Below are 13,161 nucleotides of genomic sequence, written 5' to 3'. Positions count from 1 at the left end.
TAAAAAGGTGAAAGGCTTTTGGGAATTAATTTATAATGAACTTAAAAAAATATTTAAGTATACCTTTCCCAAGAGGCCTGAAGCCTTCCTGTTGGGAATGATGGATAAAGAAATTAAAAAGGAAGATAGGACGATATTCCTCTACGCCACCACAGCAGCGAGAATTATGTTAGCACAATATTGGAAAGTGGAAACCATCCCCAACATAAAGGACTGGCAGATTAGAATGGTAAATTATGCTGAGCTTGACAAACTAACAGGTAAAATAAGAGATCAGGATGAACAGAAATTTCTGAAAAATTGGAGTAAATTTTGGAAATATATTGGAATAAATGCTTAAAGTGAATTGACGGGGTTAGAACAATACGACCAGCAAGTGAACTTAAGACTATAGATTGAAAATCAAATACGTAATGAAAGGAGATATTCGATAACTTATCAAAAGGACGGAGGGAAGTTCAGATTGTGTGTTTTTCTTTTTCTTTTTTCGGACGTGTGGTTTTTCCTTTTTTCCTTTTCTTTTTTCTTTGTAATTTTTTCTCTGTATTTTCATATATGTCTGTTTTTTGTGCATAACTTCAATAAAAATGCATTTTTTTAAAAAAAGGAAAGGGAGGTGCAAAAGTTGAAGGTCCACTGTCATCTTGGGAGTTAGAGCTTGTTTCAAGTAAACCACACATTGGGCCAGCCTGCTCCATTATACCTATTTCTGCTGTGTGAATGTTCATTTTGCCCCCATCCCAATGCAAAAATCATCCCCACAGCCAAAGAGATGTAGAGGCAAGGTGAGCTGTGTGGTCCCTGTTTAGCCCATGTCAATGAGGAAGAGGAAGTTAGCCCTTCTATTGTGCCTCTTGCACAATTAAAGTGCTCTAGTAAAGGTAAAGGACCCCTGACAGTTAAGTCCAGGCTGACTCTGGCGCTCATCTCGCTTTACAGGCCGAGGGAGCTGGCGTTTGTCCAGACAGTTTTTCCAGGTCATGTGGCCAGCATGACTAAGCCGTTTACCTTCCCACTGGAACGGTAACTACCATTGTGGGGATTCGAACTACCGACCTTCTGATTGGCAAGCCCAAGAAGCTCAGTGGTTTAGACCACAGAGCCACCCGCGTCCCTCTACAAAGCTACTATTGAGACCAGCCTTCCAGAAATCCTGGCGTGTTGCTGATGATTTGAACAATTCCCATCACCCTGGACTACCTAGCTGTAGTGATTGATGGAAGTTGTAGTCCAATCATCTAGAAAGCACCACATAATGAAAAACTGATTTAGACATTCTACGTGGGTGGCGCTGTGAGTTAAACCACAGAGCCTAGGTCTTGCTGATCAGAAGGTCGGCAGTTTGAATCCCCGTGACGGGGTGAGCTCCCGTTGCTCGGTCCCTGCTCCTGCCCACCTAGCAGTTCGAAAGCTTGCCAAAGTGCAAGTAGATAAATAGGTATTGCTCCGGCGGGAAGGTAAACGGCGTTTCCGTGCATTGGTCTGGTTCGCCAGAAGCGGCTTAGCCATGCTGGCCACATGACCCAGAAGCTGTATGCCGGCTCCCTCAGCCAATAAAGCGAGATGAGTGCTGCAACCCCTGAGTCGGCCACGACTGGACCTAATGGTCAGGGGTCCCTTTACCTTTACCTTTAATGAGAAACACATACATCAGCTGGCAGGAGGTTGGTGCAATTGTAAGTCAGCGAAATTCTGTTCTTATAATTTAAATGGCTAAAAATTGTAGTTTGCTCTGGCCCACTTCCACAGCTACTACAGGTACCATGACACCCATTCCACATTTGTAGGAACTCGTCCTTTTGTGTGGCAGCCCCTACACTTTGGAACTCCCTGCCTGTTGACATCAGGCAGGAGCCTTCACTGTATTCCTTTTGGCGCCTGCTAAAAACATTTTTAGACAAGCTTAGAAAGTTGGTGCAAGCTTTAATCTGTTTTTAGTCTATTGTTATTTTAACTTTTTGAAAGGCTTACATTGTTATTCATTATTCCCCGGGTTCCCCCCCCCCAAGCCGGAGCTAAAATCAGGTGGGCACCATTGCCATTATAAGAGAATGAGAGAGGTGTTCAGGGCGAGTTCCAGCACCTCTTTTTCTAGAAAAATAGCAATGGTTCTTCCTGTTGATAAAGTTTATTATTTTATCTTTTTTTGTAAACGGCTTTGAGGGCTCCCTCCCTTTACAATCAAATGGTGTAAAAAAAATGAAACAAAAGATAAATAATTGTTTATCCTGACCTGCTGTGGGGCAGAGCTTAAGCCCCGCTTGCTCTGCCAGCAAAAGGGGAGAGATTATTGGAATGGGGTGAGCAGCAACCTGGGCAATCCAGGTTGCCAACTTACCCAAGTCAGGCCACAAGAGTGAGTGAAGTCGAAGTGGGTAAGAATCAACCAGGCAACATAAAAGGTGACTTAACCAATTTCTAGCAGTTAAGAGCCTTGCTCTGTTGGCCACCGTTAATCAATACAAGAGAGGTGGTGGTCACCCCACTACCAATTTTGTGTGTCAGTGGTTAGGCTTGCCGACGTTTTTTCTCCTTTGATTTTAGGCAAATAGCTAGAAATTAAAAAGGCAAGATTTCCTGACACTAAAATGCATGAAGAGGCGAAAGTGTCATCTGACACAATTTGGGCAGGGCACTACTAAAGGCACAACAGCCCTGTCAGGAAAAACACAAACAACAATGGCTGCTTGCGGGGTGAGGGGGGGACAGAGTGGGCCTTTTGCATTGATCTCTGAGAACACGCTGAGGTTTGTTGTGTTACCTTTCTCAGTATGTGACTAACCTTTGCAGATATTGTTGGGCAGACCAATGGGCATGGCGGCTGGGAGATGGAGTCCAACAACTGGACTTAAGAACCACTGTGATGTAGTGGTGAGAGCAGTAATGGCCCTCTTTATGTTAGGTGTAGTCAAAACATCTGCAGGCAACCACATCGCCTACCCCTGGGTTAGAACGCTGGACTAGGCCAGTGTTTCCTAAACCTGGGTCTCCAGCTGGTTTTTGGACTACAATTGCCATCATCCCTGACCCCTGGTCCTGCTAGTTAGGGATGATGGGAGTTGAAGTCCAAAAGGTTTGGGAAACACTGGACTAGGCCCTTGGAGTCCTCTGTTCAAATCCTGAGAGCCTCAAGTTAGCCACCCCTGTTGCAAATGCAGTGGTACCTCGAGTTACATATGCTTCAGACTCTGCTAACCCAGAAATAGTACCTCAGATTAAGAACTTTGCTTTAGGATGAGAACAGAAATCACATGGAGGTGGTGCGGCAGCAGCAGGAGGCCCCATTAGCTAAAGTGGTGCTTCAGGTTAAGAACAGTTTCAGGTTAAGAACGGACCTCCGGAACGAATTAAGTATGTAACCAGAGGTACCACTGTGTTTCCACCATCTAAACTCTGATGTGGATACTGAAAAAGTAGAAGCGATAAAAACAGTCTGAAGCAAACATATTTGCAGAAACAATTTTATTTTCTCCATAAATACAGTACAGGTACACTTTGTCATGAGGTTTACAGTCTAGACATAAAAAATAATAATACACACGTTCCTATACTGGTGCAGGAGAAGAAATATATATAGAGAGAAAGAGGCACCAAGCGAAGACATTCAACATGTTCAGAGCTCTGCAAATTCCCTCCTTCCAACAGACTGGAGACACAAGATGTTGGTATCACCCCTACAACCAGTTCCTGAATCATCTGGTCTAATGGGTCTGTTCCCAGTGGGAAGAAGTTGCAGGAAAGACCCCTGGAGTGTTGCGATCAGGTTGGTGGGAACGCAACACCTGTTGGTTTGCTTTCAGAATCCTAGGATTGGACGTGACCCTAAGGGTCATCTAGTCCAACCCCCCTGCAGCGCGTAAGAAAAACTACAAAGCCTTCCTCTATACAATATACACATAGACTTCCCCACTGGTGCCTTCAAGATGTTTAGAACTACTACAGTCCCCCCTCCCCACTGGCCATGCAGGCTGGGGAAGATGGGAGATGTGGTGTTCCCAGCTGGGGAAGACTCATCTACAGCATAGCTTCTATTACCCGAGTTTGTGTTAAAACTCTTAGTCTAACGTTTGGTTCAAGCACAAAGGTTATCAGTTTTATATTGTCTTGCCTCTTGTCCAGTACCAATAAATTTTACAGAGGAAAGGAGAAGCAGAAGAAGGAGCGTTGCGCAGCATAACTTCTTCTAAGTAGTGTCAACTTCCAACTTAATTCCACAGCAGGCCAAAAGTTACATGCGAGGAAAACAAATTTTCCTAATTACCAGGCAGATTCCCAAAGTCCCATAATTAGCATAATGAAAAGAGTGGGTGACTAGTGGAAAACTTCACTTGCTTGCACATAACTCCCAGCTGCTATGAGACTAATTTGCAGCAGCAGCAGAGTTGCAAAAAATAAAAAAATCAGCAGATTCAGGATGTCCCCAAATGTGCATAGAGAAATCTCCTCCTACCCAGCCTGGCACAACATTTTAGGGACGAACCTGCAGCCCTCCAGAACTCCTTCTGCTGGCCTGGGGTGAGTACACTCTCAAATAATTATATGGTATAAGATCACTTGCTTTGTCCCTGTTAAAGGGAAATTATCCTGAAGTTCAAAAGGCACCATAGGACACAATGGATTCTTTACTTTTCTTTATGCCATTTTAGATCTTTATCTTCTGAAGATGCTAAGGAGAGGTTGCATGCAACATGCTCTCTCACCTACCAGAGGATGGGAGGCACCTGGATAAAGGAGACTAGACTCACGCTCAGAAGGCACTTCCCTTTGGACACAACTTAACTCACAGTTTACATTTTGTTCAAGGGTTCCTTCTGTTGCCTCTGAATGACATAATCTAGTTACTCCTCCACTTTTGCTCATTTCTCTAATATACGTAACTTTGGGATCTGTGCTGGCAGTTGTTAAAAACATGTACAACAGAAACACATTCATTTTTCAAACTTTTAAACGCATGTTTGAAATCGATCCCTGCAAAGTTTGCTACCTAGTGCTGCAATATTTATGTCAGCTCCCAAGAAACAAAATAATGCAAGTTACAGGTGTGTGTCTATATGTATGGGTATGAAAACCTGAAAACTTAGGTATGAATCTATTATAATTTCTAAATGTGTGCAGAAGATTAATGAAAGTTTTCAGGAAAATGCAAGGTTTTCAACTTACAGGGTTGCTTTACTTTATTTAGAAAAGGACCCCAGTGTAACTATTATCTTGAGTAAGGCACTACATTCTTACATCAAAATATACAATTATTTTAAGAGAAAAAGCTGCTAACTTCTGGAATGAATCGATTATAGTCGAAGAAGGCATGTGGAAGAGGCAAAAATATGGTTTAGGGAAAATTCCCCAGCACGGCCACACAGAAAATCAAGTTTCTGTCTGGTGACACACCCTGCCACTTGCTTAGTTTAGCAGTAACTCCAGTCAAGCCAGCTGAATGGCTGCAGTTTAAACGGAACAGAACAGCAGAACAACATGGAGAAAAGGCTCACAGCTTGTTCACTGAAATCCTGAATGGGATGCATTATTCCTCATCCTGCTGCAAGGGTAGGAAGCCCTTTGACATATATGAAATAAACAGAAAACTCCCCTTACATCTTGGGGCATCTAACAAAAGGACAGAATGCTATGAACAATAAGATGTATTTTTAAAAAAACCAAATAACGAGTGCAGGCACATTGTGGAAATCAACTTATTTTTTTCTAGTCCTGGAATGTTCTGTGAAAACGGACACTCTCATAAGGAGGGCAAGGAACGTGAAAAAATGTCGTCCCACCCTTTGGAGTCCCATACGTACAATGGTTCTCAGGGACCCCTGAATATTTGGGACACTTAAACGACACTCAAAAGTGACAGCACCATGTAATCATCTGGCAAAAAGAGAAACCTGGGAAGTAACAGGCTTTGTAAAAAGGCATTATGGACGTCAACGTCTAAATAAGGTCCTTACTTTCCTTACAACACAGGGTTGTTGTTTTTAATAACAAAAAAAAAATACTGACATTTCAAAAATTTAGTGCATTTAGGAGCTTGGTTTAATTTTTATCCAGATGCTATCAGATCCAGTATTTTTAAAGAAACAGAAAGAAGGTATGGGAAAGAACCTTCTTAAAAAAAAACCCCAGACCTACTTTAATAATTTTGGAACAAAATATAAGTTAACCTGCCCATACCTTTGAGAAAATATATATATATATACAAAACAGCAGAAAGCTCTGGCTTCCTTTACTATGATCTGCTTAAAAAAAAAAAAAAGTTTCACAGGGGGAGGGGTACGGAGACACTTCTTGCTAGTCTGCTTCAGCTTTTGATTTCTTCAGATGAGATACTCCACCATTTCCGCATCGTTGAGGTCCTGCCCCAAATTCTGAGCTGGGTTCTTCCTTTCTAGAGTGTTGGAATGGAAAACTGGTGTATCTATAAAGCAAGAGAAGGAAATAAGTTTAAAAGGTGGCGGTGTGTGTGTGACGGTAAGTTTCTAGGGGTGGTAGCCAATTGACAACTATATACTTTTCCAGCTCTTGTTTCCATCTAGCAAAATGCCTTCCATCTAGGGCCGCAATCTTTAAGTGATTTAATTGGTGAGATCAGCTGTTCCCCAACCTTGTGCCCTCCAAGTATTTTAGATGGCAACTCCATTCATCCCCAGCCAGTATGGCCCCTGGGCAGAATGTCACTTTAACTCATTGAAAGCTTTTAAATTATTGTTGTTCATTATTCTTAAGTCCTGGCTCAGCCAAGGGGAAAGTCCTCATTACCTGCTTTGTCCGAAGTGTAGGTCAGATTCATAGCAGGGAGCCTCCCCTGCACAGGAGGCAAAGCAGAGGAGGAAGAGGAGGCGGAGACCTTGCTTTGCTCACTTCCCCGGTCCGTCTGAGTGCTACAGTCTCGGCTGCCGGTCTTGGAGTGCGCAAACAGCAGCGGAGGGGAGGGGAGGATGGGCGAAGGAGTGGAAGGAATGGATTCGGAGCGGCATTCTGTTCCCAGCAGAACACCTGAAGGGGAGAAAAAGGACAAGGCAGTTGCACACCAGATGCATGATGCCAGCTTCGTCTTATATTCTGCTCCTTGGGAGCATCCCACAGCACCCAGTCTGTTAAGACAATATAGAGTTTTTTAATAATAAAAAAGAGCCAAGAGCCTTACTGAAGTATGCATTCCAGAGGGTCACAACACAAACACACACTTCCAACAGTACAACCTTAGGCAAGTGATTATAATGGAACAGCCAGAAGTACAGAGTGGGAAAAGATGTGTTTGTTTGTTTGTGTTGCTGTGTATGTGTTTCACTGATGGCAGTCATGCTCCTTGCTGCCCAAAGCAGGAAGATGTGTCCACCCCACCCCCTGCCGCAGGTGTGTAGTATTTGAGCCTGGTGTCAACATACTGGCACCAGAGAGAGAAAATTCCAGTGATTGTTCAAATACAACGATAAATCAAGGGGTGGTGGTGGTGACATCGTCATATCAAGACGGCAGTTTGAGTTGACTCTCCGTCACTTCCATGGGGACAATTTCTAAAAATACATGCCCCCGATGTCAAAATTAAATTCTACCTAAGGACAGGGCCGGTCCTGCAAGGCAGGATTTGATCTCTGGTCAACTGGACTGCTCAGAGCCCATGTATGATTTGTGAAAACACACACACAAACACATGTGTAAATCACCTAAGCTGCCCTTCCAGCTCTTGTCCTCCCTCTTATCTTCCAGAATGGGTGTGCTGCTCAGTGTTGAAGAATGGGAGAGCAAGCCTGAGCCAGTGTTGGAGATGGACATCAGGGATTTCGCTGGCCTCATGGAAGACAGCTGGTCAGTCTTGCTGGCCTCTTTCCTGGACCGCTGCTGGAGCACCTTAATCATGGCATCCTTCTCAATGATTTGAGCATGGAGGGTCTTGATCCTAGGACAGGGCAAAAGGACAGTCATCAATATATCAGTGATCCTGGGGCTTTTTCTGACTGCATCCCTCTTCCCAAATATTAAGAAAACTGGGCAGAGTTCATGGGTCTGTCAATAGGATGCTTGACAGCCCATGGGCTCTCGCGAAGGAGCTGAGGGATGTCCTGCTACACTCAAGAAGACCCCAGATAATTTGTGCAGGACAGCCTACACCAAGCCTGGTGTTGATGGGACTTCAGGTCCAAGAAACCATCAGGAGGGCACCAGGTCGGCAAGATTTTCTTTAAATAATTTTTATTGTTTTGTAAATATAAAAGGTACAATTTTATCACCACAAACAAGAAAAATCTAACCAACGTGGAAACAGAAATTTAATCCCCCTTCCAAATAACATAAACGTTCTTGATCCTGAAATGGTATGTTAACTACTCTCAGTGTCCTTTATTCATCCACAGAGATAAATAACTACAAAGTATCAGTTTATTAATATGTGTATGAAAATCGTAAAAAACAACAACCAACCACTTAATTCCTAGGAAAAAGGAATATTAAAACAACAATTGTATGTTAAAGAACCGATTATTAATAAGCCAAAAAGATAAGAGATAAATAAATAGATGAGAGAACAAATAGGAATAGGAATAATCAGATTATCATTTTAAATTAATATAAGCATTCATCAACTAACGCTTAAATTTCACGTGTTACAAATTTATGCACAATGTGAAGGTGGCTGAATTTAATTAACGCTGGTATAAATATAATTGGCAAGATATGTCTGAAGCTCAGTGGGGTTTCTAATCGGGACAAGAGAAAGAAGAGCCAGAGAAACTATAAAGGTTCTTGAAAATGAAGCATTTTTTAATACAAAAAAAATCACATTCCAAGAGGAGACTTGCTAGGCAGTGTTCAGACATGGTTCAAAGCAATTCAATTTGATGCTGGACACAAAAGATGTTTGCATGGAAGGAGGAACCAAGAAATATCTAGATTTTACACTGTTATAGTTGCAACACAGCATTTGTTCCACATTTGTAAGAACTCACACTTTGGAACTCCCTGCCTCTTGACATAAGGCAGGTGCATTTTTGTATTTTTTTTCAGCACCTGCTAAAAAGATTTTTGTTTAGGCAAGCCTATCCAGATATGCAGAATGCTGAAATGTGATTTAAACTGGCTTATCATTTATTTTAATTGTGTTTTTTTAATGGTTTGAACACCTGTTTTAACTGATAATCTTATTGTTTTTTTGTTCTTTTTGTAAACTGGTTTGAGATTTGTTTGTTTTTACAATTTAGTATAGAAATTTTATGGGAGGGAGGGGAGTTGGGTATGCGCGCACACGTCAAAGAAGTTATGCTCCTCTTCCATGGACCAAGTTATCCAATCCTGGGAGTGGATGAGCCACCTGGCTAGCCAGAATCTCTTCCTCTGGTGTTGTACTACTAAGCCTGCTTGTGTTAAGTATCATTCCCACAAAAAAGGTTTTCTGCAATCCTATGGATTGTGCAGCATATCAGTTTTGACTCCAGGAAAAAGGGTGTGTGTGTGTGTGTGTGTGTGTGTGTGTGTGTGTGTGTGTGAAGAGAAGAAACGTTTCCTATCCTAATTAATTATGTATTTAAAAACTGATACGAAAGAACAGCACAAGAAAAATGTTCAAGTTGCAGTTTACCTTCCCTCCATGTCTAGGCATCTCCTGTTAGCCATCAGGATCTCCTCCTCTTCCTTCTGGATGCGGGCTTCAAGAGAGGTGTCATAACTGGCATTGGGCGAGTGGCTGATGACAGTGGTGTCCCTGAAAAACAAGCAGGACTAGTAGCTGGGCAGCGTGTTAGCAGGATCCCTACCCAACAGAACCCATTGCAGCGGAGCTCCTGCGTGTAACCAGTGGAGCTGAATCTCATCCAAATGCTAGCCAAACTCCTGTATCGGAAGAATCTCATGTTGCCACACAACGCAAGGTTTCGGTGGCTGAAGGATTGAGTTTTATTGAGAAATTTAGAAATTCTAGCCCTTGTGGTTGTATGAAAAAGCACACAAACTTTTATTAGAAGCCAGGTTCATAATAATGAGATCCTGGAGGTTGACCGCTCTTTTTTTCTTTTTCTTTTTAAATATGTTTTACTAAGAGTATAACAGCGAATTAAAGTAAATAAGAACAAAAGGGGCAAAAAAAAACTTTAAAAACATTTTAAAAAGCAGTGGAAAACAACACTTTCTCTAAAGGAGTGGGTAAGCAGCTTCTGCATCCTTTGCTGTCGTCTGAGGCTCAGGTGACCTCAGTGGCTTCCATCAGAATATGCTTCAGCTCTTGAAACAGACACACCTTACTTGCACATCAGTCTACGGAGCCATACTCCATGAATGAAATGAAATGAATAAATAAAAACACTGTGGGGACGTGGGCTCTATAGATACTATTTCCTCTCCCCCGGTTTCTGTACTATCAACTCCACTTCCTACCTCTGGGCAGCAACTGTAGCTGCGGCATCCAATGCAAACTGCCTCATGACGCTTTCTTCCAGGTACTTCTGTTCCCACTTTGTCATGTCTGCTTCCAGGGCAAGAATCCGCTCCTCCTTTTCCCGCAGGAGCTCCATAAGTGCTGTGGCGTTGTATTCAGAGACACTGGCCGGCTGAGAAGTCCCCTGGCGCTGATGATAAAACAAGCCAATAAGCTGCTTAGAATGAAGGCTGCTGCCGTATCAGAAATCCCCACTGAACACATTATTTTTTTGTTTCAGGACAAATATTCGTTGAAAAGTGCAAACATAATACAAAGGGAAAGAATACAATGAACTGAAAATGTAAGCCATGAGGGCCTTATTGGTGGCTACTCCTAGACTCTGAAACTCCCTTCCTAGAGAAGGCAGACTGGCTCCCTCCTTGTTGTCTTTCCACTGGCACGTGAAAACTGTTTTATTCTGACAGTCTCTTGGGGACTGACTGTGCTGTCTTTACCAATAGACCTGTCTTTATATTGCTTTAATTCTATTACAGTTTAATTATTTTTAAACTATCATCTTTCATGTTTTTAGCCTTCTGCATGTTATCAGAGTTGTTTTAATTCATGTAAGCTGGCTTTTCCAGTCTGGGGAAAAGGTGGGATATAAATAAAGATAAAGAAAAACCATGGGACATCATAGCCTGTACAGTGCAGCTCCAGAAGGGATAATAAGGCATTGATTCATACAAATATACCATTTAGAAGTATTGAAGAAATGCAAATATAAAAGTGTTCTCCACCTGCAAGCTCCGTCATTATGGAAAGTAAAGGTTATTTAAAATCATAGGTGTGTCACACATTTGCCTACGCCAGGGACACTGAGCAACTGTCCCACTGATCACATTATTATTACACTTGCTAACTCTGTGGCTTCCTGGAGAATAAAGTATGATTCACCTAAGTCAGCCAAATGTTGGATTGCTTGGCAAGTTTGAAGTGTGCTAATTATCAGTTGTGGGACCAAGCTGTTCTGTGGGTCACTTGGACGGAACAGTTTTTATCCCCTAGTAAGAAAAATGCACACATCTCACTGAAAACCACGCAGTGGGACAACCTGACAACTGTTCAGCTGGAAGCTCTGCTTTGACACACATTAAATTCATTACATAAGAGAGGCACTTTATGAACAGTGCAGGAAGCAGCAGAAGGAAAGGCGCCTGTGATGTGTCTCCTAACAGAAAACAAACGCTCACTCTTGAGTCGCTAACTAGGGCCAGTGGCACAGTGTCTGCTCCACATGCAGAAGGTCCTGGGTTCAATCCCATTTCCAGGTAGGGCTGGGAAAGATTCCCTGCCTGAAATGCTGGAGAGCTGCTGCCAGTCAATGTAAACAATACTGAGCTAGAGGGACGAAGCAGCTGACGTGGTGTTAGGGTTAGGTTCCTGTGTGTGTTCACCTCCTTTCAAAAAAGCAGTCGGTTAAATAAGTTTCACTAGGGCTTTTTAAAAACCAGAAGCCCAGCTCCTCCTCCTCCTATTATTTATACCCTGCCCATTTGGCTGGGTTGCCCCAGCCACTCTAGGTGGCTCCCAGCAGAATATTAAAAACATTATAAAAGATCAAACATTAAAAACTTCCCTAAACAGGGCTGCCTTCAGATGTGCTCTGAAAGTCAGATAGTTGTTTATTTCCTTGACATCTGATTGGGGGGGGGGGCATTCCACAGGGTGGGCGCCACTACCGAGAAGGCCCTCTGCCTGGTTCCCTGTAACTTGGCTTCTCGCAGTGAGGGAACTGCCAGAAGGCCCTCGGAGCTGGTGTCTGGGCTGAACGATGGAGGTGGAGACGCTCCTTCAGGTTTACTGGGCCAAGGCCGTTTAGGGCTTTAAAGGGCAGCACCAACACTTTCAATACTCAGTTGGAAGGTGGAGTTCTGCTTAAGATCCTCTTACCTGCTGCATCCGGAGGGATTCGAGTTCCCTCTCCAGCCGTGTCCGCAGTCGGTGTTCCAGCTGTTCGCGCTTCTCGCAGGCTGCCTGTAGCTGAACCAAGGCCTGCTGCATTTTCTCCACCTTCTCAACATAAACCTGCTTCTTCTTCAGCTAAAAGAAAAAAAAGGGTGGGGGGAGTGTAGGTGGTGAAGCTCCTTCAGCATCCAGAAGCATCACAGCACCTGCTCCAGCAAGCCTTCGTCAAGAGCAGCAACCCAGATTCCCCCTCCCCCCAGTCATCCCAAAAGCACAGCAGGGGGAGGGCAGCAACCACCCTTTTGCTGTCTCCCCCAATCAGGGGAAGGGCTGTAGCGCAGTGGTAAGGCACTGCATGCAGGACATTATAAGAACACAAGAAGAACCAGCTGGGTCAGGTCAAAGGCCCAGGACTCTGTTCTCACACCCACTGACCAGCTGGAGAGTTTGCAAGGTGGTTTGGACTACAGTTCCCATCATCCCCAGCCAGGACAGTCCTATGTTGGTGGGGTTGGTGATGGGAACACAGCTATCCTATCTGGGGCTGATGAGAATTGCAGTCCAAAACATCATTAATAATGATGATCATCACCACCACCAAGAGGTCTCAGAGCAGATGACAACAATTCAAACAATTTAGTATGGCAGCACCTGCACTTTGGAACTCCCTGCCTATTGACATCAGGCAGGCGCCTTCACAGTGCTTTTTGGCACATGCTAAACATTATTATTCAGATAGGCCTACCCAACTGCTTAGAAACTTGACATTAAAACTTGACAAGTTTTAATCTGTTCTTAGTCTATTGTTATTTTAACTTTCTGAAAATTCTAAATTATGGGTGGTGATT

At 43.3% G+C, this 13,161-nt stretch overlaps 1 protein-coding gene and 1 long non-coding RNA gene across 6 annotated transcripts in view; one reads left to right on the top strand and one right to left on the bottom strand.

The window, feature by feature from the left end:
• Positions 1–3,445: 3,445 nt before the first annotated feature.
• Positions 3,446–13,161, bottom strand: part of AMOT (angiomotin) — a 71,953-nt gene continuing 62,237 nt past the window's right edge. For all 5 annotated transcript variants that reach the window (XM_081178702.1, XM_081178701.1, XM_081178700.1 and 2 more), the window contains 6 exons: positions 12,299–12,448; positions 10,363–10,553; positions 9,572–9,694; positions 7,665–7,897; positions 6,757–6,993; positions 3,446–6,415 (listed from right to left, as the gene is read on the bottom strand). In XM_081178702.1, coding sequence (XP_081034828.1) covers positions 6,315–6,415; positions 6,757–6,993; positions 7,665–7,897; positions 9,572–9,694; positions 10,363–10,553; positions 12,299–12,448 — 1,035 coding nt within the window. In that variant the 3' untranslated portion in view covers positions 3,446–6,314. The remainder of the gene's footprint in view (positions 6,416–6,756; positions 6,994–7,664; positions 7,898–9,571; positions 9,695–10,362; positions 10,554–12,298; positions 12,449–13,161) is intronic.
• On the top strand, positions 7,904–11,306 carry LOC308578524. The gene is made up of 2 exons (XR_014003984.1): positions 7,904–8,163; positions 10,644–11,306. It is a non-coding gene; the product is annotated as an uncharacterized lncRNA (long non-coding RNA).

The sequence above is a fragment of the Podarcis bocagei genome, assembly GCF_964188305.1.
Source record: "Podarcis bocagei genome assembly, chromosome: Z".
Classification (NCBI taxonomy): Eukaryota; Metazoa; Chordata; class Lepidosauria; order Squamata; family Lacertidae; genus Podarcis; species Podarcis bocagei.
This window is presented reverse-complemented; position numbering and strand designations above follow the sequence as displayed.